The 27,290-nt window shown below is 41.9% G+C and overlaps 2 protein-coding genes across 2 annotated transcripts; both read right to left on the bottom strand.

Moving 5' to 3' along the window:
- Positions 1-935: 935 nt before the first annotated feature.
- Positions 936-12,144, bottom strand: eea1 (early endosome antigen 1). Its single transcript, XM_015964780.3, has 28 exons — positions 11,981-12,144; positions 10,298-10,387; positions 10,107-10,219; positions 9,954-10,008; positions 9,811-9,876; positions 9,694-9,724; positions 9,516-9,620; positions 9,187-9,308; positions 8,927-9,082; positions 7,665-7,781; positions 6,596-6,934; positions 6,286-6,435; positions 5,822-5,941; positions 5,527-5,730; positions 5,208-5,408; positions 4,997-5,110; positions 4,756-4,911; positions 4,526-4,665; positions 4,130-4,448; positions 3,950-4,051; positions 3,681-3,875; positions 3,402-3,584; positions 3,128-3,313; positions 2,905-3,036; positions 2,617-2,802; positions 2,300-2,538; positions 1,837-2,056; positions 936-1,757 (listed from the first exon to the last, which is right to left on the bottom strand). Exons 1-28 carry the CDS (start codon positions 12,002-12,004, stop codon positions 1,635-1,637), a joined length of 4,188 nt encoding a protein of 1,395 aa, XP_015820266.3. The 5' UTR covers positions 12,005-12,144; the 3' UTR covers positions 936-1,634.
- A 933-nt stretch (positions 12,145-13,077) lies between these two features.
- Positions 13,078-26,998, bottom strand: nudt4a (nudix (nucleoside diphosphate linked moiety X)-type motif 4a). Its single transcript, XM_015964783.3, has 5 exons — positions 26,672-26,998; positions 20,471-20,581; positions 18,324-18,368; positions 18,128-18,215; positions 13,078-13,806 (listed from the first exon to the last, which is right to left on the bottom strand). The coding sequence occupies exons 1-5, from the start codon at positions 26,768-26,770 to the stop codon at positions 13,589-13,591; spliced, it is 561 nt and encodes a 186-aa protein (XP_015820269.3). The 5' UTR covers positions 26,771-26,998; the 3' UTR covers positions 13,078-13,588.
- Between the last annotated feature and the right edge of the window lie 292 nt (positions 26,999-27,290).

Genomic DNA, 27,290 nt, shown 5'->3' with positions numbered 1-27,290 from the left:
GGACGTGTGTGTGCCAGCATCATAAAGCTGATCCAGCTGCAGCATCAGGACATCAGCAGCGTCTCTGTAGGATAGAGATGTTTGGAGGAAGGTCAAGTAGGGCTGGTGCTTTTAACTCTAAGTCCAAAAAAAAAAACCCTGAAGAACCACAGATGAAGAAAATGAGTGACGGCTGGAGAGCTTTGAACAGTAATGTACATTTGTGGCGTCTAAAATTTTAAAGTAGTGCTTTTTCTCTGCCAACCTGAGGTAGAAGGAACCAATTCAGCTAAAAAAACAAACGGGTGTGTCTTTTTTTTTTTTTTTGAGAAATTAAAAGTGAAATGGACATTCTTCAGTGATGAGGGAACGAACACAAAGCGCTAAATGCATGACATCTGAAACAAGCTGCAGAACAGTGTGCATAGTCTGGCTTACAGTGTTCCCACCCGCTCCAGTCTGCAGACTATTGCACAAGAGTTCGTCTCATTTTCTGTCCACACATATAAATTAAACAAAGCAGGAAACTACTCTTACAGTGTTTACATCTGGACAAAAACTCTGAAAGTAACCGCAGTACCTGAAAGCAGCAACAAAGTCCTCTGAGCTAACGTTCACACACATGCACACACACACACACGGCTTCAACAGGTAGACTGTAAACTCAACATGCAGATCCCTTCAATGGCTAAAAAGCACCACGATTTGTAGAAAACACAGAAAAAGAACGCCTTCACACATAAAAACTGATCACCACACGTGTCGTTTCTGGAGATAAAAACATCCCAACCTGTGACTAAAACGCTTAAACGTTCAGGCAAAATTTAAATACTGAAATGTGACAAACTCTGAACTTTCACCTCAGCGGGAGTTGAGCTGCATACATTCTTTGGTCATGAAACAGACCGAATAAATGAATTTCTGCACACACACAAAAAAAAGAAACAGACAAAAGAAAAACCGTCTGCCACACAAAGGGAACAAGGCAGTAACTCGTTTAGCTTGTACAGAAAACAGCTGGTGAATGGGATGATGGATGGTTTTCTTTAGGGCTGTTCTTGTGTTCGTTTTAAATTCTCCACTGCTCTAAACTTAAAACATAAAAAATAACCTCCTTGTTTTACATAAAAATCAGACCGAACATTTCATGATAATTAAACACCTTCCATTCGAACAAATATACTTTAGCAAGTCAGAGTCACAACATTTACATAGAATTTGGCGTTGATCTCAAAAGGTGTGCGCAAAAAAACAGATTTCACTTCTAGTTTCGGATTAACAAACAAAGCGCTTTGTACAAATTTTAATAAAGTTACTTGCTTTCACCTTTGCAGGGCACAAGTTCTGTTATGAACTTGTGCAAACATATAATACCATCTGCTAATGACGGATGCAAAGAGATGATTGGTTATCTCGGTGTTCGCTCTCTGGCAGTCCACAGGAGTAGCAAAAGGCACAAAAACAGAAACAGACAATCCCAACTGCTCCCATGTCAGGAATCCCCTCAGCGATAAACACCAGAGCCCAGGGGGACCACTTGGTTTCTCCTTCTAGTGCACATTAACATGCCCTTTTCTGCTTATTGGAATAGGAGTTAAAGGAGAGGGAGTTAAGGTGATGAGATGAGTGAATTTTTTTTCTCTATTTTTATAAAATCAGCCTTGGAGCTCCTCGAAACATGTCTCACACACCCGTACTGGCTTCTTGGACGATGGCGTCAAGGCGTTCCTCGATGAGCACTCGGCGCAGAAAATGTTACCGCAGTGTCGACAGTGGTGCTGGGGAGCACAAGCTGGGATGTTAGTGAACAAATCAGAGGAGGCGCTACACGTTTTCAGGTTTTTAAAAGTGCCTCACCTTCCTGACCGTGACGGTGAAGCCTTTCCCACAGGCCATGCAGTTCTGCACCTCGTGGTCCTCGGCCCACTTCCTGGTCAGACTCTGACACTGTTTGATCTGGAGCGACTGGTTCTCCCTGCCCAGCTCCTGCATGGCTGCCGTCGTGTCGTCCAGCTTCCTCCTGAGATCCACCACTTTGGCCTGCAGCTTCTCGATCTCACCTTCACCTTTTACACACCTGGAGCACACAGCAGAGGCTCACTTTGTGCCGTTTTTCTCCTCTGTCATCACCTCTGCAGGAAGCCTGATTATAGAACCACCTTTTTAAATAAAACATGGACTTTGTGTTAAAAGTCCATTAGTTAACATTTAAAATCATCCACATGGCCGTTTTCAGCAGCTCGAGGAGGTGATACAAATAACAGGATCATAACTCACTCACTCACTCATCGCCAGAGCAGCGGCAGCAGCATCCACCCACCTCTCCAGGAGAGCCCGTCGCTCGTCCTGGTTGTTCTGGACCGTCGCCTCCAGCACAGCGATTTCTCCTCTCAGCTCATCCGTCTGCTTCTCCAGTTCGCCCACCCTCCGCTGGCTGCTCTGCCATTCCCTCTTCATCGTGGCCATGTTTTCATTCAGAGCCGTCACCTGAACGCTCAGCTTAGCTTCGGCCTCTTCGCTCTGCTTCACCAGCTCTTCTCTGCTTCGCTTCTCTGCCAACTACAATGGGAGGAATCGATCCAATCACAAACAGGCAGGAAGTGAACGAGCGACAGGTGTTTTCCGTAGGCGGCCTACCAGCTGATCCTGGACTTCCTTTGTTTTGGCGTGGAGCTGCTCCTCCCTCTTGCTCCTGCTGTCCCTGGTGGTCTGGTGCTCCTTCTGCTCCTGCTTGAGGGCTCCCTGTGCCGACTCCACCTGACCCTGCAGCTCCAGTTTCTGCTGGATCAGCAGCTGTTTGGCTTCCTGCAGCTCGCCCAGCTCCTACAGATCAAATAGGTGCTGATTTTAGTTTTTTACGACATAGATTTGGATGTTTATAGACACAATGTATTATTTTGGGAGGAAGTAATGCCTCCCCCTCACCTTCTCGCTCTTCTCTGCAAGCGTTTTAAACTCTGAAGCTAGTTTCGTATTATTTTTTTCCAGCACACTCTTGGCTTTGTTCAGCTCCTCCACTTTGCTCCTCTCCTTCCTCAGTTCCTCCTTAACCTGACTCTGAACGTTTAAGCACACTTTAGTAAATTCCTCTGCAGCCAAATTAAGATAATTGTGCATTTTTAACAGCTCAAGGTATCCTTCCCCCTACCTCTTGCTTCTGCAGCTCTTTCACAGTTTGCTCCTGCTGTTGCAGCTTCTGACCTCGTTTGGAGACCTCTTGTTCCAACGAGCTGCGGCCCACTTTCAGCTCCTGGATCTGAGCCTCCAAAGCGGTCTGATGGGTCCGATTAGCAACCAGCTCCTCCTGGGCCAGATTCAGTTTGTCCTCTGAAGTCTGCAGTCCCAAAACAAAAATAAACCACTCAGCATGACTAGTTAATCCAGGTTCAGATTAGGATGATGAAACTGCATTTTTGTTGCACCTTGAGGTCTTGACGCAGAGCTGAAACCTCAGACTCTTTGCCGTAGAAGTCAGACTGAAGTTTGGTAAAAGTTTCCTGATTTTGCTCTAATGTCTTCTGCAGCTCGGCTGTCCGGCTCTTCCCGGATTCCACCTCCTGGCTTAGCTCCAACACCAGAGCCTTCAGTTTGCTCTCCTCTTCTGCCTGGAGTCACAAAATCATGAACATATGAATAAATTCATTCATCTCTAAATGCTTTAAACACTCACATCTTGATATGAACTAGACAATGCTTCTTACTTTCTTCACACTGACTTCCTGTAGCTCCGTCACTCGGCCCCTAAGCTTCTTAGCCTCCTCTTCTAGGGACCCCTGAACCGTCCTGAGCTGGACACTCGTTTTCTCCAACTCTGTCTCTTTTTCCTTCAGCGTCTCTCGGGTCTTTGAAAGCTGCTGGTCCAGAGACGCCAGCTGCACTTTCAACTTCTTCTCTGCCTGACATTCAAAACAAACTATGAAGGCGATAATACAAATAATAATAAAATGTATGGTTTGCTTTAGAGGGTTACCTCTCTCATCTGCTCCAGCTGCTCCTGAGATACCTTCAAGTCTTTAGTGATGGACTCCTTACTTTTTAAAAGCTCTTGTTTAGTCTTCTCACTGGACTTTTCCTGCAGGTTGAATCAGAATAAATCTCTCAGTGACGACCTGTTTGAGTGAACAAACTGATACAGACTGAAAAAAACCACCTTCTCCTCCGTCACTGCCTTGTGGTTCTCCAGCTGAGTCCGACTCTCCTTCAGGGCTTTATTTGCCTGTTCTAATCTCTCCTGTGCAGCAGCGAGCTCCTTCCCCCGAGCTTCCTTCTCCTGTTGAGCTTTTTGCAGCTCCGTCATCAGGCTCTGAGTTTTCCTGTCCAGGTCTGCCTTCCGAGTCGCTCCTTCCTGGGTCACCTTGTCCAGATTCACCTTCAGAGCAGCCATCTCCTGCTCACGGCGCTCCAGCTGCTGCTGAACGTCGCTCAAACCAGCAGCCGTTTTCTTTAATTCCTCTTGTAGACTCTTAGCTCTTAGAAAAGGAAACAACCGTGTTCTGTTAGAGGCTACAAAAACACATGCTTGCATCTTGAATGAAATATGTCTCACCCTTCCTTCTCAGTTTCCAGGGAGCGCTGCAGCTCCTTGGCTTTCCGTTTGACGTCCGAGTTTTCCTTCTGGAGGTTCTGAACCTCCTGCTGAACCTGATCCCGTGTGCTTTGAACCTCCGCTACCTGGGACTCCAGTTTCTGTCAGATTAGAATAAAAGCACATTACACAATTCAATCACACCAACTGCAGTAAAACCTGGACCAGGGATGCTCCTCATCAACACAAACCTTACTGAGCCCCTCCAGCTGCTCAACTCGCTGATCTGAGGCCAGCAGTTTGTCTTTACATTCCTTCAGGTTGGTTTCCAACAGCGTGCACTGTTCCTGTCGCTCTTTGAGCCGTTGGACTTTCTCTTCAACCTTCTTCTGGACTTTATTCAGTTCCTACAAAAAGTAAATAAATAAATAAATAAATAATCCAGCAGATCAGATCGAGTCAACGTTAGTGGCACCACAGGAGAAGGTGGACCTGCTGTTTGTCCTGCAGCGCGTGCTGAGCAGCCTCCAGGGTGTTCTCCAGGTTGGCCTTCTGAGCAGCCTTGGCTGCTTCTGCAGACAGCAGCAACTCGGTTTTGGCCTTCAACTGAAGAAAAACACACCAACAAAGCATTTTTAGAACAGTAAAATGTGCAGCATGGCAAACTGTAGTTGAACAGACCCATTAGAACCAGTAAAACTACCTGTGCGTCCAGCTGGGAAGCCTTCTCCTTGGTGTCTGTGAGCTGGGCGGTGAGCTCAGTGACCGACGTCTCCAGGGTCTGAGCTCGGTCCTGAGCTGAACGCAGCAGAGTCTTCTGCTCCTGGACCTGCTTGTGGAGGTTGTCCTGGGCTTGTTTGTTGCTTTCTGATTGGTTCTTCAGCTTGTCAGTCAACTGTGTCACCTTTAAAAGTTTCATAAGAAGAAAAACCAGAAGCTTTACTGGACTTTCGGAATGAGTTTAGTCATCAGCATCAGGTTTAGTAAACGACGGGGCAGAGAGTGTGTGTGCGCGCATCCACCTGTTCCTGCAGTGCATGGTTCTTCTCTTTGAGCTGGTTAAGGACAGCCGATTCTCCCTCCCCAGCCTGGATTTTGGCACATAAGTCCTCTCTCTCAACTTCCAGCTGACTCACAATATCCTTACTCTTCTGAAGCAGAGCTTCCAGGTTCTGGATCTTCTGGTCTTTATCGCCGATCTGACGCAACACCTGCTCCAGGTCGTTCTAAAGCGCACATCAAAACCACATTGACATCTGTCCCAACAATCACCGGGGTGGAGAGGAAGCAGCTCAGAAGATGGAGTGAAGAGGCTACCTGTGCCTCCCGGAGTTTCCCGTTGGTGTTTTGCTGCAGTGCCTGCAGCTCCTGGTGCTGCTGCTTGGCTTTCTCCAGCTGGTGCTGCAGGTCTGTGTTCTTACTGGAGCTCTCCTTCAGCTGAGGAAAAAAAACACCAGCATCATTTTAGATTGCTGCAATAGACATTTTTACTTATGATCTAAAAAGATGGCAGATTTATTTTATTTTCAAACACCCAGAATAACATTTCTTCTGCTGATAATAATAAAAATGAAATCCGAACAAAAGTTTAGGCTTTTTGTAATTTCATGCTGTTAAGGTTATAAAATCTGAGCATGAAAATCTAAATCCTGGCCTTTGCTGAGCCCTCTGTGCTTTAAAATACCTAAAATGCTTCAAACAAAAACACAAATCATGTATACAACATCTTTTCTATGACATTAAATCCGTTGCAGGTGTTAGGAGTGAATGTTAATTCTGACTTGTTCTTCAGCACGGGAAAGTCTAAGCTGCAGGTCTGCTGCTTGCTGCTCTCGATCCTTCAGTTTCTCTCCTGACAGCTGCCTCTGCTCCTTCAGACGACCCTGCAGCTCGCCCACCTGCCTCTCTGCTTCCAGGAGTTTGGTGTGCAGCTGAAAGAGCGGGTAAAAAAAAGGGAGACAGCATCAAACTGATCTTTACACTCGTATCATGTGTGTGTGTGTGTGTGTGTGTGTGTGTGTGTGTGTGTGTGTGTGTGTGTGTGTGTGTGTGTGTGTGTGTGTGTGTGTCTCAGCAGGTGACCGTCCTCACCTGACCGATCTCCGTCTGCTGCTGAGCACCTTGGCTTTCCTTTTCTTCCCTCTGCTGTTCCAGTTGTTTCCTCTCCACCTTCAGCTCAGCGTTCTTCACCTCCAGCTCACTGATCTCATTCTTCAGCTTGGCCACCTCCTCAGTCCTCTCTGTGAGCTCAGTCTGGGCCTTCTGAAGAGAGGTTTCTGTCCCCGTGGCCCGGGCCTGGAGCTCCTGAACCTCAGACTCCCTCTCCCTCAGGCTATCTTGGACTCCCTTCTTTGCAGCTTTCTCAGCTCCCAGACGCTCCTGCAGATCTTGATATTCCTTCTCTTTACACACGAGCTTTTCACACAGACTCTGGGAGAAGAGAGGGCTTGAGATCAACCGGGGTTAAATGGGTGGAAGATGAGAAAATGTGGCATTTGACGAGACATTAATCATCTGTCTTTTGTCATTTAAAACAGCTGCGATGAGCCATGGGAAGCCACCGATGGAAAAGAACACTCAGCCGTCAACAGTCAGGAATAAGCATCACTCCGACAGCACAGATCCCAACAGGACACGCAGAGCTGGTCTGAGCTTTTACAGGCAGCAGGGTGATAAAACAGTAACGTGCTGTTAATGACACAGCCAGCTGCTCACGATACCTGCCCTCCACTTTAACACGCTTCTTCAGAGATGCTTTATTCTTCTCATTCATTCAATCTGTCAGTCGTTTTCCTACTGTCGAGAGATAAGCAGCTGCATCATAACGACACTGGAGATCCAGAGCTGGAGTCTAATCAGGGAGGCATCTATGACTCTGCGCTCCCCGTTTCCTGTACCTGGCTGCGATTGTGTTTCACTGTGACTGACAGAGGAGGCGGCGCAGCACCCCCCCCCCCCTGCTGGTTTAATAATAGTGCTGACCATAATATTTATCAACAAGCAGCTGTTGCCAGAGATGACCAATGACAGCGAGGAATTGTGAAGCTGAGCAACAAAAGAAGCCTGAGATGCTGCTGCAGTAAAGGCAAATCTGCTACGTGCTTGAGATGTCACAGTGTGTGTGTGTGTGTGTGTGTGTGTGTGTGTGTGTGTGTGTTACCTGACATTGTTGCTGCAGGTTATTCAGATTGCTCTGCAGCTGGTGGATCTGTTGTGTGTAGACGGCCACTTCCTGTGGACCTTTTTCCAGCTCTGCTTTGAGTTGGGAGATTGTCTTCTGCAAACCCGCAAACACGTCATTTAGACCAATTCTACAAATATTTATTCAGAAAATGGAGTTAAAACTGTAAAAAAATATTGTGAAAAGACCGCACGTTCACAAAAACGCACAAAAAATAAGTTACACACATTTTCAAAACGGAACATCTGAAAAGATTCTGATTTAATTGTGGGATGAATTAGAATGGAGATGTTTTACGTCCAGTTTTTGAATCTTGAATATTTTGAGTGTTGCAGAGAGAAAGTAGAAGTGTGAGAGAAGCAGGAGGAGGGGGAGGACACAAGGACAAAGGTAAGTAAGGAGACAACAAACTGCAGGAGAGGGGCTGAAAGAACAACATGGCAAAGACAACTTCACTCTGACAATTATGAAAAAATAAAATGAGGCTTTCTTCTTTGTCTAATTTCAGAAACAGATTATTTACAAATCAAAAACAAAAAAATGAAAGGCCTAGTGTTCATGTCGTAGCAGATCCTCTACAGTAAAATCATCTAATGTTGATAAATTAAGTTTATTTAAAATTCATTAAATCATGTTAATAATATGCACAATTATCAGTTAGCACTCCGAGTGTGTTAAGGATGAGATTCACCTACGAACACCCAGTTTCAGCTCAATATGTCTAAAATTAAAAGGGTTAAATACAATTTAGTTTGCTAGCGTTGGATCATCTGTGGTGTTTTTTCTTTTGCTTTACTAAATGACCCACTCCAACATTTTAGCTCGTCCACAAGATGCTGTTTCCACAAACAGCGCAGTCCCAGCTACTAACCCTTCATGTTAATCATCAGTGAGAAAAGAAATTTTACTAAATCCAGAAAAACTGGTTCTGTTGTGTGTAAAAAACAGAAAGTTGTTCTTCTAAAGATCATTTGAAGACAAAGATTTACATCCTGAAGCTACGTGGTGATAAAAATACTCCTCTCCTCTAGGATCCAGGGAACAAGACTGAATTATTCATCAGGATTTAATTAATAAAAGAACAACTCCAAAAGGGATATAACTACAGAAAACTAAACGACCTCATAGCTGTTTCTGATAAAGAAACAGATAACTTCACCATCCTGAAAGGTGAAGTGATGTCAGACTGGGCAAACAATAGAGGAAAACTGAAAGTATTTTCTATAAGAGAGTCTCCTAACCTCTGAGGTAGCGTAGTTAGCCTGTAGCTCAGCACAATGGTTTCTGAGGCGTTTGGACTCCTCCTCCTTCTCACGAGTTGTATGGTCCATCAGAGTTTGCACCTGAACCAGCTCCTTCTGCAGAACCTCCACATCCTCCACTCCCGGCCGCTGCAGCTAGGGGGCAGCATGGAGGCACAGCGTTAACCTGGTTCCTAAAAACTAGATCCTAAAGAATTTATGCGAAAAATGTCCTGTAAACTCTAAAGAGCAACTTGTACCAGTTCTGTTTGGAGTCTCTCGTTCTCCTGCTTCCCTTTTTGCAGATGTTCACTCAACTTAGCAAGCCTCTGATCAGCAGCTTCCCTCAGGCTTTTCTCCTCATCGTATCGAGACTTCAGGTCTGAAACATACACACTAAGTATCAGAGCATATTTCTTATCCCCAATTTTTTTTAAATCATGTAAGACGTTTTTAAAAAGTAAATTTTTTTTAAAAATAAAACAGGAGCTGTTTGTTGAACTTGCATTGTGCTAAATACATAACATCTCATCCACATGCATAAAACTCAATGGGAACAGTGTTCCCAGTTTCCCAATCCCACACTGACCTACTATCTCTGTAGCCAGCTGGGCAGCCTTCTGCTCAAACAGGTCTTTCATCTGTTTAATGTTGAACTTCTCCGTCTCAGATTCAACCAGCTTCCTTTCAAGAACTGGGAACAAGTGACACGCGTTAGCGGCTAACGATTTGTGCTGAACGTGTTCTTCTGCTGTGATGCTTCCTACCTGAATCATCCGAGCTCACCGGTCCATCATTCTGTAAAAAGCAGCAGAAAAGAACACAGACAGTAGTGGTTTTAAATCCGGAAATCCATTTCATGTTAAATGTTTTAAAGGACTTACCTGCTGCAAATGTCCTTGCACTTTGTCTAGTTCCTTCTTTAGTTCTCCAGAGAACCACCGCTCCTCCTGATCAGGGAAAACATACAATAATGTTGTCTGAAAAACATTCAAGCTACTCCGCGGCAGCCGTAGTTGATAAATACCTTGAGAGAAGCATGCAGGTCCTGCACCTCTTGCCGCAGCATAGTGAGGTCTTCACTAAAAGGAAGGAATAAAGATCTAAGTAAAAGTCATGCTCTATAACGAACACAGTGGGGACAGTTTTATGGTGTCATAAACATGAACGCCAGCCTCACCGAGTGGGGGCCACATGAGCAGGGAGGTCTCCGGTGTCGTGGAACAACTCATAGTGTTTACAAAGCTCCTCTGCAGAGTTGAGAGACTTCATGCACTGAGGACAGATGAAGCCCTGCAAACAAAAACATGTCAGAGCTGACCCAACAACCTCAATCCCACTGTTGGTTAAGAAATAAGCCATGCATGCCACCTCTGATGTATGATCTGGTGTTTGATCGTGGTTGAGGTCCGTGCTAGGCTGCTCTGACTCGGCGTTCTGGGAGCCTCCCTTCCCAGGAGTCTGCAAGATATGAAGAAGGCTTAGATGGACTTGTTTTCACATCTACTGTTTCTGGGTGAAGTTAAAATTTTAGAAGAGTCATGGTCTTCCGTGCAACCCTTGACAACAGGTTATTTAAACAAAACTTAGGTCGATTTTCACCGATCTAAAAGACAAACATTCATGAGGTGTTTCAGAAGCGGTCTGTTCCAAAAAAGTACTGATTTAGCGTGTGAAGGACTTACATGAATTAACAAATGAAGTCAAAATGTGCATCAGCTGAAAAATACTTGTAAGGTACATTCAATGTGTGTATCCCGAAACGCACTTTGACCCATGTCAAACCAACAACACTCATAAACCTGCGCAGCACTGTTCTTATCACAATAAAAATGATTATTAACCAAAGCCATATCGACTGATTTACCAAATTAATTCATTATTGAGAAATGTATTGTAGAGATTCAGTTTGTTTCCCATCTGGTAAAACTATTAAGCCAAGCTTTGAAAACTAACTGAAATAGCAAATGTAAACGTCAAAATAGGTGGTGCTCATAAGATAATAAAAAATATCGTAATTATTATCTTCCTTTGTAGTACAGTTAGATGTGTTTATGAATGTCTCGGGAACAATGTTAAAAGATTCTAAGCGCTTTAAATGGAAAAACATCAAAATCGTAATTTTTCATTAAATACTAAAGTTTTCATAAAGGCTCAACTTTAATAAAAATGCAAGACATTGCCGTTTTGGTAACATTTTAAATAAAAATACTAATAATCAGTAATAGTTTGACAAATACTAACTGAACTTATCTTCAAATAATTTGTTCTAGCGTGTTTTCTATTTCTAGACATTCTTTCCCTCTGTCATATGTCACTAGATCGAGATAATTCAGGTTTTACGCTAATATAGTTGGAAGCGACCATAGACTGTACATACGGAAGCGACATGCACGTCAGTGATGCATCCTGGTTAATGTAGTCCCGCCGGCTATGTAATATCGCTAACGCAAAATACGCCAACAAGAAATTCCAGTGACATGCATGAATTTGTTCAACCCAACCATACACGGTATTAATAAATTCGATCGTCTTAAATTCATATTTTTGTTCATGCAGCAATTATCAATACATAGCTCTGGAGCTAAAGATAGCATTAGCGTGTAATGCAAACGATGAATTAACATACTGTTCTTACATGATTTAGCCAAAAGGAAAGCTAACTGTTTCACTGACAAAACGTGCTAATTTAGTCGTTTCTAACTCGACCAACCCTGTAACAATGTGTATGTTAGCCGTGTTATTTCACATGTCCTATTTTTATTCCTGTCAACATAAACATGAAACAGTCAACTGAGCCGTGTTAGCATCTTTTTGCTAGCTGTGTCATCGACAGCAAAGAGCGCTTGACATTTACACCACGACCTAACGGGAAAGCGGAAATCTTCTAATCTAACAATCTCATAAGATAAAAATAAGAGCTCCACCCATCTGCAACTACCCAAGAACCAAAACACACGTTCCCCCACTATGAGAGCTAACATAGATAGGCCTGTTTCCCTGCTCCGAAAACAAAAGCGATTCTATTTCACTTAAAACAGAAAAAACGTTTACCATTTGTAGTATCCGTCTGAGCATGGCCACGACTGTGTTTGTCCCTACAGCAAATCTTAGGGACAAGTTTACGCCTCTGAACAACGAGCACCTGACCAGGATGAGGGAGCAGCAGCGGATGGGCGAGTCATTGGAGGGGGTGCTGAGCAACTGGATTCATGGTCCGCTCGGAAAAACGAAACTCACAAGCGTTTATCATCTTCTGATGACGTCACATCAAAACAGATGGATGCTACGAAAACATTCAAACAACTTTATTTAAATATCAATTTATATACACAACATGATACAGAGAAGTAAATATTCCAGTCATACATGCGAAATGAAATTATAAAATACGGTCAAACAATAGTTGGCAAACATTTTGCATTAATTGTTTTTCTCATATTAAAAAATGTGAACTAGCCGGCTTTCTGTCTGTGATGTGGACAAAATTTAAAATAAATGAATATTATTCAAATTAAAACGATTTATTAATCTAAAAAGTGCATGTTCCAGCATGGTGTACTCCTTAGTAAATGTTGTGTTCACTAAATTATTGTAGTGTTTGTAAAAGTCACTTGGTATGCCTTAACTAATACATCTGTCAAATTGATGTCTAATTGATAAAAATAAATCTTAGTAACGTCCTCCACATAAGAACTGAGATCAATGGATTCGTTTGTGTGATTTCTATTTAACTACATAAGGACAGCAGTAGCTCGAGGTACAGCGGGTTGTCCAGTAGAAGGTTGCAAGTTCAATCCCGGCTCCGACAAGAGAAAGCTGTTGTTGTGTCCTTGGGCAAGACACTTAAACCCGCCTTGCCTGCTGGTGGTGGTTGGAGGGACTGGTGGTGCCAGTGCTCAGCAGCATCGCTCAGCAGCCTTGCTTCGGTCAGTGCGCCCCAGGGCAGCTGTGGCTACATTGTAGCTCATCCCCACCAGTGTGTGAATGTGTGTGTGAATGGGTGAATCACTGATTGTGTTGTGAAGCGCCTTGGTGGGCTTGTAGAACCCTATGAAGGTGCTATACAAATACAGGCCATTTACCATATCTGAGATTTTGACATTTACTCCAACAATATTGTGTCTATATAATTACATGAAATAAGAACCTTGTTGTTTGTTAGTGTTTATTGTTAAGTTGTGATTGGAGGGTTGCACTTGTTTAATCAAAGCAGACTTTAAACCTTTAACCAACTCCCTCAAACCCCCACCATGATCAAGAGTGACATGAGCTTAACACTCACAAAAAGCACATAACTGTACCAAAATATTCACACACTTGTGGCTAATCCTCTTCATTATTTGGCTCTAAGTCGGTGTGGGAATAGAGCTTCCTTTAAAAGCCAACACTTCTCTGAACCGACCTCCAGGAAATTTCAGACACTCTGTGAATCCTGCCTATCCAATATTCTTTACATCCGATATGCAGCACAAAGAGAACCCGTTCCCAGCTGGATGCTATAAGGGAAAACATGTTTGATCAGTTATTTCACAACTGAAAAATGCACTTTGTGCAATTCTCTATTAATTTCCAACAAGTTGATATTGTACATTTGAAAAGCCACATTGGAAATACAATCAGTCCTTTTCAGAGATCCCAGCACCCCTCCTGTTGCAGGCTCTATCTGTCGAACAGGTCCGAGTCTTGTGTGGAACAAACAACGTAGTGAGGCACTTTGTTGTCCATCACTCGAGATTGCTGGGCGTCGCCGTTGTTAGCAGGACCCAGCGTAGAACTACAGGTGTCTGTGAGTCTGTGGAGGTACTCTGCGTGGACTGGCTTGTGGGTCTGCAGCACCTTGATGGCTTCATCAACCTTAAACCATTTCCTCTTCCTTCCTGTAGGAATACACAAAAAAAACTATCTCTCTTGCAGTAAATGTTTTGGAAGAAATGAATTTATCTTCACATATTGTCAGAAAATTTTATTTATTAAAATGGAACCCTCAGTTAATCACTACATGTGCAGTGGTCTCTAGTAGGAAGGAATGTCTTGTAAGTCGTTCTCAATGGAAAATATATACCGGTGCATCATTTCCAGGAACTTGCAAAGAGCCACATCACATCCTCTTATTACCTGATATTTGGACATTTCGCTTCGAATTGGATAACAGCAGAGCGACTACCACTGACTTGCAACGTGGATGTTTTATCTCCACAAATAACACAAGCCTGGAGGACTTCTGCTGTGTGGTGAAATTGCTAATGTTAGCTTCTGCTAGTTTAGCTGTTCTCTGTTGTTTCCTGGAAGCTAAAACAGCAGCCTTCCATCATGAGTTAAGATGGGTGAGTCCATGAATGTTAAGTGACAGTGAGATGCACATCTGTCAGGCTTTTCTAATCCTAGAGCAGCAGTCTGCAACTAGCGGTATGCGGGCCAAATCCGGCCCGCCACACCTTTTTGCCCGGCCCCCCAACTCTTTGGGCTTGAGTGCCTCCAAATATCAATAAGCATTGTCATGCTGTCCCTCTAAAAAAAATCAGAACCTTAGCTACAAGACCATGCAAACCTTTTTAATGGGATTCCAACACAACTAAAACTACAATCAAAAGAGTGACCACATATCCCTATGTGCGAGTGTTGTTGCCTTTATTTCTGTCTTGCCACTAGAAATCCATATCCATATTATATATACATATATATATATATATATATATAAGAAGAGCAGCATCCAACAGTGGGGATGGGGAGCTGCTGACGTCAACTGGGGCTGTAGTCGGACGGTGGAAGGAATACTTTGAGGAGCTCCTCAATCCCACCTACGTGCATTCCGAGGAGGAACCAGAGCCGGGAGACCTGGGGATGGAGTGTCCAATCTCGTAGGCAGAAGTTGCTGAGGTAGTCAAACAACTACACAGAGGTGGAGCCCCGGGGGCGGATAAGATTCGTCCTGGGTATCTCAAGGCTATGGATGTTGTAGGGCTGTCGTGGTTGACACATCTCTGCAACATTGCGTGGCCATCGGGGGCAGTTCCTGTGGAGTGGCAGACTGGGGTGGTGGTCCCCATCTTTAAGAAGGGTGACCTGAGGGTGTGTTCCAATTATAGGGTGATCACACTCCTCAGCCTCCCTGGAAAGGTCTACTCCAAGGTACTGGAGAGGAGGGTCCGATGGATAGTTGAATCTCAGATTGAGGAGGAGCAATGTGGTTTTCATCCTGGCCGTGGAACTGTGGACCAGCTCTATACCCCTTGCAAGGGTGATGGAGGGGGCATGGAAGTTTGCCCAACCAATCCACAAGTGTTTTGTGGATTTGGAGAAGGCTTATGACCATGTCCCCAGGGGCACCCTGTGGGGGACGCTCCAGGAGTATGGGGTGGGTGGCTTTCTGTAAAGGGCCATTCAGTCCCTTTACCAGAGGAGCGTGAGTTTGGTCCGCATAGCCGGTAGTAAGTCGGACCTGTTCCTGGTGAGGGTTGGACTCTGCCAGGGCTGCCCTTTGTCACCGGTTCTGTTCATTACCTTTATGGACAGAATTTCTAGGCGCAGCTGTGGTGTGGAGTATGTCGAGTTTGGTGGCAGGAGAATCTCGTTTCTGCTTTTTGCGGATGATGCGGTCCTCCTAGCTTCATCCAGCTCTGACCTTCAGCTCTTGCTGGGTAGGTTCACGGCCGAGTGTGAAGCGGCTGGGATGAGGATCAGCACCTCCAAATCTGAGACCATGGTTCTCGACTGGAAAAGGGTGGCTATCCAACTCCGGGTCGGGAGAGAGGTCCTACCTCAAGTGGAGGAGTTTAAGTGCCTTGTGAAGTGTCTTGAGACGACTCTTGTCGTGATTTGGCGCTATATAAATAAACTTGAATTGAATTGAATTGAATTAAGTATCTCCAGGTCTTGTTCATGAGTGAGGGTAGGAGGGATCGGGAGATCGACAGGCGGGTTGGTTCGGCATCTGCAGTGATGCAGACGCTGAGCTGATCTGTCGTGGTGAAGAGAGAGCTGAGCCAGAAAGCCAGGCTCTCGATTTACCGGTCGATCTACGTCCCAATCCTCACCTATGGTCATGAGCTTTGGGTAATGACCGAAAGAACGAGATCGTGGATACAAGCGGCCGAAATGAGTTTCCTCCGTAGGGTGGCCGGGATCAGCCTTAGAGATAGGGTGAGGAGCTCGGACATTCAGGAGGGACTCGGAGTAGAACCGCTGCTCCTTCGGATCCAAAGGAGTCAGTTGAGGTGGTTTGGGCATCTGGTCAGGATGCCTCCTGGACGCCTCCCTGGGAAAGTGTTTCGGGCATGCATGTCCTGCCGACAGGAGGCCCCCGGGTTGACCCAGGACACGTTGGAGAGGTTACATCTCCAATCTGGTCCGGGAACGCCTTGGGGTCCTGCCGGAGGAGCTGGTGGAGGTGGCCGGGGAGAGGACGGTCTGGAGCTCCCTAGTTGGGATGCTACCCCCGCGACCTGGACCCGGATAAGCGGAGGAAGATGACGATGATATAAGAAGAGCATCCGGCCCTCACTGTTTCTGCTAGGGAAAACAATCTGGCCCTTGAACAAATCTTCTTGAAGACCCCTGATCTAGAGTTTCACGTTCTATTTTCTAGCAGAAGCTAATGCAGGAGATATGCTCAGGAGACTATTTTCATGTTCAGCCTGCATGAAAACTTAAGGGTGACTTATTATTATCAGAAATAAGATTTCAAAAAAGATTTTTTTTCAATGTTCCACACCTTTAACATTTCACCAGGAAGCTGGGTAAGTGTATAAAAAGGGAAAAAAGTCATGACCCATTGCTAACCTCACGCTGTGTCCTTGTCCGTCTTTAGAGAAGAATGTTTATGAACAGGTGTTATTCCGATCAGAGACAGTGAAAGGAAAGTGGATTCACCTTCTTTCCTAAATTTTACCCAAAGAAGCTTTTTTTTTAGCAATAAAAAGAATAAAAATGGCCTCGATGATTGAACGATTTCAGCTCAGCCTTTTGTGTGGGGCAACCAAGGGGGCAGTGGTGAGTGATCACTGGAAAACAACTGGTCAGGGAAAACCCACCTCTCCTCCCACTGTGGGCAACAGGAGTAAATGATCACAACAAATCCGTTATGTTAGGAGCTACTCCATCCTGAGGGGAGTTTTAGCTTTAAAATATCAAGTAATTTCAAAATAAAAGCTTAGAATAAATCCTAATTAAACACACTTTTATACTTACTTGTGAATAATGGAAGCTTTTTTAAACAATGCAGGTGAAGACGATTATTAAACAAACCATTAAAGTTCTTTATTTTACACTATTTTAATGATAAAAACTTCTCAAGCAGAAGAATTTTCAGAAAACTGGCTTAGTAAGGTATGATTTCTTGCTCAAACATCTGTCAAGTTTCATAAACACCACAAGTTCAGTGACCTTAAACAGACGGTTTTGTGTACGCCAAATTTCAAAACAAAGATATTTTAATTTTAGGTAAAACAGCAGGCTGAGGGAGAATGATTATACAGTAAACTAAATAAAGAAAACAATTCATGGGACTAGGTGGACCCAAAGCTCTTTGGAAACAAAACAAAAGATTTTTTAGGGTACAAAATACAACCCAACAGTGCACTTTGACATAATATTGTTAAAATCACAAAAGAAGCAAATAAACCTTTAAAGCATTTAAAATATTCCCTACCAACCACTTTTCCTCACCTAAATTACCATAATGTCTGGTGCAAACGGCTCCCTTGTGTTTAAAATTCCCTCGTCTGTCTTTTTAAACTATTCTGCCACAGATTTAATTGGATGTTTAGAGAAGACTTCAGCCAAACCGGCTCAGGTTTAAACCTTCCCACACCGAGAATGTCACCAAAGTCTAAATAAGAGCAGATAGATTAATAAATCTTAAAGGCATCCAAAATGTTTGGAACAGGAAGTAAAATCAGAAAAAAAGATCAAAATTCCTGCAAACTTAGCAACTGTCTGTGGAAAAAGTGATGTCAAAAATGTGTGGACAATTATTTTTAACAAAGAAAAACCTTTATTACTTTTGCCATCAAACTATTAAACATCAATGAATGATTTTTTTTCCCCTTGTACCGTTGTTTGAAACTATTTTTATCATTATTTAAACCAATGATTCTACAGTCATGCTTCCTGTGTTTATTGCAGAAACAATTCATTCTTTGGTCACAAATCAATGAAAAGTAATAATAATGTGACAAAAAGGGGAAACAATAGCCATACCGATGTTGACAGAATCCTCCCAGTCCTCCAATGTTTCTGTCACTATAAGGGTGTAAACATAAGTCCTGTGTTTTCTGTCTTGATTGTGCTGCAAACAAAATAATAATTAAGACACGTTCACTTTTTTCGTCGTACATTAACTGTTAACTCTTTTTGGGGATAATTTTATCGTGCTGCTTTAGTCTGATAAACTTACCTCAAATATTCCAAGTAATCGGCCCAGTTTCCCCCTCACACCAGCCTGCACAGGAACAGAAAGGTCATGTTTATGCATGTTCTTGTAGAAGTTTTATAACTTCAGATTGTGGCACAGCACCAACCAAGGACTGCCATGCGTCTGCAGAGAAAAAGCCATGGAATTACCATGAGCATGATGCAAAAGTTTGGATACATGCGTACAGATTTGAATGGTGCAAAATGAGCAAGAAACAGTTTAAAGTCAGCATTAATTCTAAACCTCATGTTGCAATATAATATAAATTGGGGTGAAAGTTGATTTAAAAAATTAATCTAATTAGAGGCTTTGTAATTAATTAATCTTGATTAATCGCATTTTAATCGTTCAAGCCAATTTGTGCCCATACAAATTTTCTAATAAAAAATAATGTTAGTGAGGCACAGATGACATAACCACACTTTAATGAGTATATTTCTGTAACCACAAGGTCTATTAGACTACTTTGGTCTCATTATAAAGGTAACCATTGTGAGATTTATTGGCATGAGTAAATATTAATATATGTGTTATAGATTAAGTGTAAATGAATATGGAACATTGTAAATGTTGTGTACTGAACTGAACGCTAGGTGGCAGCAGAGCACTGATATATATTTGGAGGTGTAGTGTAGAGTTTAGGGGAAGTTTTGCTGAGGGTTACAAGATGAATGCTGCGTGTATGCTGTAATAAAATTTATTTGGATAAAGGTACTGCCTGCCTGCTCTCTTCCAACTACAAAAAGGTAAACAAGTTTGCTTTTTCTTTGCTTCATGAATGGCAATTTGTCATGACTCATTTAACTGTAGTTGTGTTTGGAGCACACAAATGTTTTATATAGTCTTGTAACCCAGACTGCTGTTTTCCTAGATGTGCAGCTTGATGATATTTGTTGATATGTAGGGCATACATTGTGATGCTAAACTTTTGCCAGGGAATTACAACTCTGGCTCAAAGGGGTACATTTTTAACACGTTATTTTTTTCTTATTAAATAATCATAATTAATGTGTTAAATTCCCATCCCTAATATAAACATCTTGCTAATTGAACCTTTGTCCCTATTTCTGAAGCACAGATTTCTTATCCTGAATAAAAACTTCCTGTTTAGCATATCAAGAACTGTAGGATTTTCTGAGTCAGTCATTCATATTAAAATATTCTGAGAATTCATATGACTCAGTCATTTCCCCAGTATTTTTTTTTTTTGACAATTTCACATCTTCTGAGCAACAAAAATAGGCTTAACTTTCATTTTAAAAGCCTGAGACGAAAATCCACAGTTAGTTTAAATAGCTTTTTAACAATATGTTTAAATTTTAGCAGCTTCAGAATAAATTGTGGGGATTGATTCAATTTTTATTTTAGTTTTGGAGTTGTATGCGATTTCAACCAAGCACAGAACAAAGGTTTTTGTTGTTTTCTCCTGCTATTAAAAACTGACAGTTTGTCTGTCTCCAGGTGAAGGCTGGGTCTGTGGGGCCCAGGACCTGGGTAACCTGAAACCCTTTCCAAATGTCACAGCCGTTTCTCAAGGCTGTCAGCACACAATATGACCCACAGCAGAAGTTCACAGCTCCTAGTGCTGTCAAACGTTTTGGCCACCAACCAGCAGTCCGCTGTACTGGACCACAGGACTCATTAACTGGTCATTTACACAGCTCTGCCAAATATTTCTGACCCTCTTTTGGATTTAGCTGACATTTAGCCGACAAACATGAGCACTGAGGACACCACTGAAATTAAATCAGTGGATGCATAAATTATCTTCTGGCTGTATGGCAGAGTCCCGTTTGGAGAGACAAGGCTTTTGTTGTGTAAGTTACAGCATCGTTCTGGGGTTTTACCCATTTTATTTTCTTTAATTACACTTTTAGTTTACTCTGGCTGATGATTTTAGCCCATTTAAACGGCCCCTGGTGTAAACATGTGCATCACATATGGGAGAATCACCCTCACAGAAATCACACCTTCATCTCATTTTGCAGGCTGTGGAAGAAATTAAGTGTCTTATCAAATTATTATGTTATTGTTGCCCCAAAGAAATAAAAAAATAATGCAATCCACAAGTTATTCATTTTCTTATTTAAAGAGTTCATTAGTAAAAAGGTAAAACCATGACCTCTCACCTCTTCATAGACCTCCCTAACAGCTGCTCCACAGGGCTCCTCGTCGGGCTCCACTCCTCCTCCTGGAACAATCCATTGGTCAGGATGTCGACTGCTGCTCACCAACAGAACCTGCCGAGGAGAACTTGTGTTTATTAGGTGGGGATGTCTTTACCCCGCTTTTATTTTGGTAGGATCAGAGGTGGAAAGAGTACTAAAATGTCCTACTTAGGTACGAGTACCAATACTTTGATGATTTTTTTTTTACTTAAGTAAAAGTACTTGACAAATTTTTACTCAAGTAAAAGTAAAAACAAAAAGTGTTGTAAATAAAATCTACTGAATGGCTATATCTAAGTAGTACAAAATCACAATGCCAGCTCACAACACACTCATATGCGCGTGTGCACACACACACACACACACACACACAGTTTGATGGAGGGATTTTGATCCAATCAGTGAGACCAGGATGTGCACATTTATTGGATGAGGTTTTTCCAGGATTGTACGTTTCAAATGTAATTAAAAATTCTTTATTTTGACCAAAATAATTCTTTTTAGATGCCATCAGATGTGAGGTATCTCAATGTTTTAATGACAAACCTCTAGCATGAGACTGTGCTCTAACCTGTCACGCAAATCAAATGAAATTCAAACATTTCACATGGACCGTATGACAGCAGCGAACATTGGCCCTGCCCTACTTTACCTCTACATACTCCTTTATTCGTGTCCACCCTATGTTCCTCTCTGAACTTCATGCTTATTTAGAACAGCTGATGTTTAAAGTTAGAGTACATCCTTGGTTGTGGGTTCAATCACTCATTTAACCGTTCATCACTGAAATCAGTTTTTTTCATTCCAATCATCCATGAAACGTGTACACCCACCTCTCCCACGGCTGAGACGCGGTGCTCGAGCAGGTTTCTCTCATTCTGTTATGACGTTGCAATGCGCAATATTTTTTGTTTTAAGCCAATAATTTTTTTTTACTCAGTAATGGATATGATTGAAAATGTAGCGAAGTACAAATCTTTAAAAAAAAAAACCATACGCAAGTAAAAGTAAAAGTACAGCTTTTGAAAACTAATTAAAAAATATAAAAACGCAAAAAAGCTACTCGATTACAGTAACGCTACATGTAATTTGTAACTTTCCACCTCTGGGTAGGATATTTACAGCAATCTTAATTTATGTATTTTACAATTTAGTTCAAAAGCAACATATTCTTATTAAGAGAGGCTGGCTGCCAACCATAGGGTTGCTGGTTCAATCCCCACTTCACCTTCCCACAGATGTCCCTTGAAAAAGATTAATTATTTTAGATTTTATTCTTAAAATGAAGTTTTAAGGCAGTGATTTGAAGCTAAATATGATCAAATACTTGTTACTTTACAGTCAGCGACTCATAGGTACAGGAGCTCTTCACCACTAAGTGATGGAGAAAAAGGAAATGTAGATTTTGTTGCACATAAAAACAGGGTATTTGATTTATTGGCATGATTGTTATTATATGATCAAAGCCTTGATTAAATATCGGTCACTTTTGCATCTTGCATTTAATGTAATTGAAACTGAGAGGCAACAGAAACTTTGACAAAACTCTAAAAAAAATCTGCTCCACTACATAACTGACAGATTCCCTGATTGGTCTCACATGTTTTTCAGCTAGATGCCTCTCCGATGTGGTCATCTGACCTTAAACACCCTCTCTGGCATCACTGCGACCCACATAATGTTCACATCTGAGCGCTGTTTGAAATCCTGCTTTGAGAAAACCAAACATAAGCGACCAACTCATTTTACCAGCAACAGATAGCAAACGCTCTCATGCTTCCCTCAAGAGTGGTGGCTGATTTGAAACCAGCCATTTAACACCTAGTAAAAACACAGCTGTCCCAGCTGAAGTTTCAAACCGCTGAACAGTGTCTGAGTTCTCACAGAGACCTGATATCCGAGGCACGGCTGATTTGCCAGCAAACTAAACATCAATATTTGCATCTGATTTGCAGAAATGTACTAAATTTGATTACTTTAAATCATTAACTAATCCAATATGGTAAATCTTAACAAATTAATGGTTTGTTTACCAGCTTTGGTTGAAATGCTTTTATCCATGTGGGTGTAGATCAGGTCTGTTCCTGCAAACAAACACTCTGGGGACCCCGTGGCATAAAAAAAAACCTGCACCAGTCGGAATTAGTTTGTTTAAAAAGCTAAAGTATAAGTGAATCTTTCTTTTAGCAGAATGATGATGCAGCAAACCTGAAAATTTTGAACTTTTAACAGCTTGTGCACTTTAATTGTTTTCACTATTGCTAATAAGTGCAGTCCGCCAAGGGGGCGGGCATCTAAACAATAAAAACCTTCCCAATTGGCCAAATAAGTGAAGAGCTCTGTTTGATTTGTCAAAAACTCCATGCCTCAATTTACCATACCATACCAATTTTTTAATAAAGCACCATTTCAAAATAGTATGGCAGCTAACCAAAGTGCTGTACATAAAAGAGCCAAATGCTTGAACAAATTAACAAAACACAATGAAAGCAGGTAAAATACATAAAAACATAGCATAAATAACCAAGGATAAAAATTCCTACTAAAAACAATAGAATAAGAGAACAGTTAACAGCACTATCGAAAATACAAATAATGCGACGAATGATAAAAACCATTTGAAATGGCACAAATAAAACCAAAAAAGCTACAAGACGGTGCAAGGTGTTAAAAGTGAGCTATTGAATCGTAAAAACTAAATTAAGAAAAAAAAACTGTGCTGGATTTTCATGTTAAGTGTCACGGAGGGAAGGCAATACTGAAGAAGTGTGTTTTAAGGGCCGACTTGAATCTGCTGACAGAGGGAGCCAAATGCACATGGAGGGCCAGAGTGTTCCAGAGTTTTGGGGCTGCATGAAAGAAGGCATGCTCCCCCCATGACTTGTACTGAATCATCGGGACAACAAGCAGCAGATGATCTGCTGAACGAAGGGCACGAGTGGGAACATACGGAGTCAGCAGGTCCATCAGATAGGATGGGGATGGGCAATACAAAGCCTTTTATGCATATAACAAGACCTTGAAATGAATCCTAAAATTGACTGGGAGCCAGCGTAAATCTGCGAGAATAGGTGTGATGTGCATGCGTCTGTCGGTGTTGGTTAAAAATCTGGCCGCAGCATTTTGAACCTTCTGCAGTCTGCTTAGGGCTGAAGCATTAATCCCAATCTGGACAGAATTCGCATGACTGACAAAATGCAGTATATGTATTGTGATTTTATTGTCAGCGATATTATATCAATATTCAAAAGCTGTGTATCGAAAATATCAATATGGCAATATATCATATTTTTTCTTGCAATATTATATTGATAATCAATTGTTGCGTTTCTAATTTTTAGAAGAATTTACATGCAAACATTTGTGTATTTTCTTTTCTTTTGGTGCGATTCAAACGCCGACTGCTAGTTGGCAGCAGTGTGCAATAGATTTTGTTTCCACCAATGAAATGTAAAACCCTCTGTTATCATTTAGATACCTCATGTTAAACACGTAAAGTGGCAGTCTGGACTGTTTATTGAATTTTCCTATAATAAATTCAGTCTAAAATAATCGCTAATAACGTCTGACCAATTGCTATCTATCTATCTATCTATATATATATATATATATATATATATATATATATATATATATATATATATATCTCGTCTCCTCTGTACTGTATACATTGTATTGCCATAATTTCACCAATACACACCCCTATAAATTACTATAATTAAGTCAATTTTAGCGATAATGGGCTCAAATTTAATATTCAAGTAGCTGAGAGTCATTCCCAACAAATCTCCTGAATATTAAATAGATTACACAAGATCTTGCAATATTATGACAGATTACACGCTGCTTTACTTCTAAGATTATAACTCCAACCAGACAGTTGGTGCATGATATACAATCCTTCAAGAAACACTAGACCTTCAAAGGTGTAGTTGACTAAAAAAATGTTTTATTATAATTTCTGATTATAATGTCAATAAGTTTTTCATGCAGGCTGTACATGAAAACAGTCTTCTACACTTATCTCCTGAGTTAGCTTCTGATAGAAAATAGACACTGAAACACTAGAATTTGAAAATCCTTACATATCTATGTCACACTGTGAAGTTGTATTCATGGCCTCACCCATCTTGGCACGCACCCACCCACAGGGAGACTTTTTTTTTAAATTTGCAGCGAGGAGAGAGAGGGGAGAGTGTCTTGGTGATAGTGACTTTGCAACATGGCTGAACGCGTTCTATTAGCCAATCAGAAGCAAGGTGTGTGCATATCATTAAAAATAATGAGCAATCCTGCTCTTTTCAGCCCACCTCTGCATCAGCAAACATCTGCATCTCAGAACAGGAGCATCATAGCGGGTTTTTTTATGACTCATAAGGCATTGATTTACACTAAGGAACAATGCAAATGTGTTGAATCAAGGAGTAAACAACAGCTTTTTTTTATTAGCTGGAGGCACAGTTGGATAATTGGAATTGCAAAAAACATGGACATCATGTTTACCTGGATTGGGTAAAAAGATTGTTTTAAAACAATTAAAATGACTAGACAATGGATCTAGACAAGAACAGCCCTGAGCGGAGTCATGCTCAGGTGAGGTTTGCTGCATGCTAAATGATCACAAGTGGAAAATTAAAAGCTGCAGAGGACGAGCGCAGAACTGAGTCCCACCTGAGTCCTAATGTCCATTAGACTCTGTGCAAAGCTCTGGGGACAGTAGAGATGCGGCTGATTACATTTGACACAAACACACATAACCCACACATGCATGCGCAATTCTACACATACACCATGTGAGACACGTAGGCGCACGCCACTGCATAGCTTTGAAAAAAAAATAACAGCAGTCAGCTTCCTGTGAAAACAACAAGGAGCTTAGCAGGGAAGGTTAGTGACCCCGACAGGCACCAAAGTGAGAGTTCTGATCCACTGGAGATTTACAGTCCAACACAAATATCTTTCAGTGGCAGAAAAGCATAACAAGGATCACATACTGACCATTTGTATAGTTTAAAAAAATACAAAAAAAGAAATAAAATGGAGCACTTATTATTCATCTGACAATAAACACGCAAATACGGAAAAAACTCCCCAAAAAATAAACATTTCTGCTTGTTTGTAAAAAAGCCTTAATTTGAAATTCAGCTTTTTTTGCATGAACCCGTTCACACTTAAGCTTAATATTTAGAATAGGAAAACAGTTTTCCAGCAAAAACACGGTGGTGGCAGCATCGTAGTTTGATCCTGTTTGGCTTGACCTGAATGACTATAGGCTGAAAAGGGGAATGAAAAGAAATCAGAACATGACTGAGACTATTTTATCTGCTTTCACCAATACAAACTACGGTGGAAAAAGATACGACAGAAAGTGAAGTGGGTTCAAGCACAAGGAGCTGGAAAGCAAATCTGTTGGGACAGCCAGTGCCTGCACCTTGTTTCTATAAATTGCAGCCAGTGGATAACTTGGTGTTTAGCACACTGTGTAACAGGCACTCGCCTCTCACACACACACATCACATGAGGTCTTAGCGACCGACACCCACCCTTCACCTACTGTACATTTTATGTAAAAAGTAATTCTTCTCTAAACATCTCACCTGAAAAATGAACAAATAAATGGCGGCTGTAAACAAGCCAACTCACACTTTCAGATCACTTCAAAGCTCCTAATTCAACACACTCCCATATTATTGGAGGAAGCATTAGATGTATGTTTCTGTTATAGAATAAAAAACGATATAACTAATAATGTAGCAAAAGAATGGTAACATGTTTTAATTTGTACTCCTGTTCAAATGAATTTGTCATCTTTTAAATTCCCGAGTGTCACTGACAATAGTCCAGGACATGACGACGTCTTGTTTGTCCTGAAATACAACCGGTATGGATTTCTTCTTGGAGAGGAATAAAAAATAATATTCTGCTGCTGGGCATGCACAGACTCTGTGGTTTAATAGGGCGGGTCCCCTCTAGCCAAGTAAAGTAAACGCAGACACGTGAACGCACCTCGAAGGTTGTCAATGGGGACTACTGTCAAGAGTTTTAGGTCAAAATTAGACCGAGTTAAACGCAAACACACACACACACACACACACACACACACACACACACACACACACACACACACACACACACACACACACACACACACACACACCTTACCTCGTCCTCCTTCTCGCTTCTAAAACACAAACACGCCGCTCTTCTCTTGAAACCCTCTCCGTCGTACGTCCTGGTCTGGTTGGGCTTATATTTCATCATATATGTTCTTTTCTTCGTCTGACATGAAGTCTAAAAAGGGAAAAGTAGCTTTCGTCTTCTTTTTTAAACTCTCCTAAAATCGAACCGGTTCATTCATTCGTCCTCGCGCGCCGCAGAGAGACAGCGTCCAGCTTGTGTCCATCATGGTTCTGCGCACGAGCCGCGGAGAGAGAGGCGCAACAAGCTTCCTCCCACCTCACCTCACCGGGAGGTCCGTGTTCACCACACACAACATCAACTCAAGTTCAGCAACTGTGGATTTACTGCCGCGTGTGGGAGCTGCATGCCTCGCGCTGCTTTTTGTTTTTGTATTGATCATCGTCACTCCTGGGCACTGATTAAAAGACTATAAAAAATAAGAATTAAAAGTATTTCTATTAAGAAGTTTCTGCAAAATAGTTGAAGGGTTATTCTTTCATTTCCGCTCAAATTAATGCTGATGTTACAATTAGGATCAAATAAATAATACCTTCCTGAAATGAAAATAAAGTAGAAACTTTAAACAGCTTTTTTCTATTAC

The sequence above is a fragment of the Nothobranchius furzeri genome, chromosome 4 (assembly GCF_043380555.1).
Source record: "Nothobranchius furzeri strain GRZ-AD chromosome 4, NfurGRZ-RIMD1, whole genome shotgun sequence".
Taxonomy (NCBI): Eukaryota; Metazoa; Chordata; class Actinopteri; order Cyprinodontiformes; family Nothobranchiidae; genus Nothobranchius; species Nothobranchius furzeri.
The sequence above is the reverse complement of the archived record's forward strand: the minus strand, read 5'-3'. Positions and strand labels throughout refer to the sequence as shown.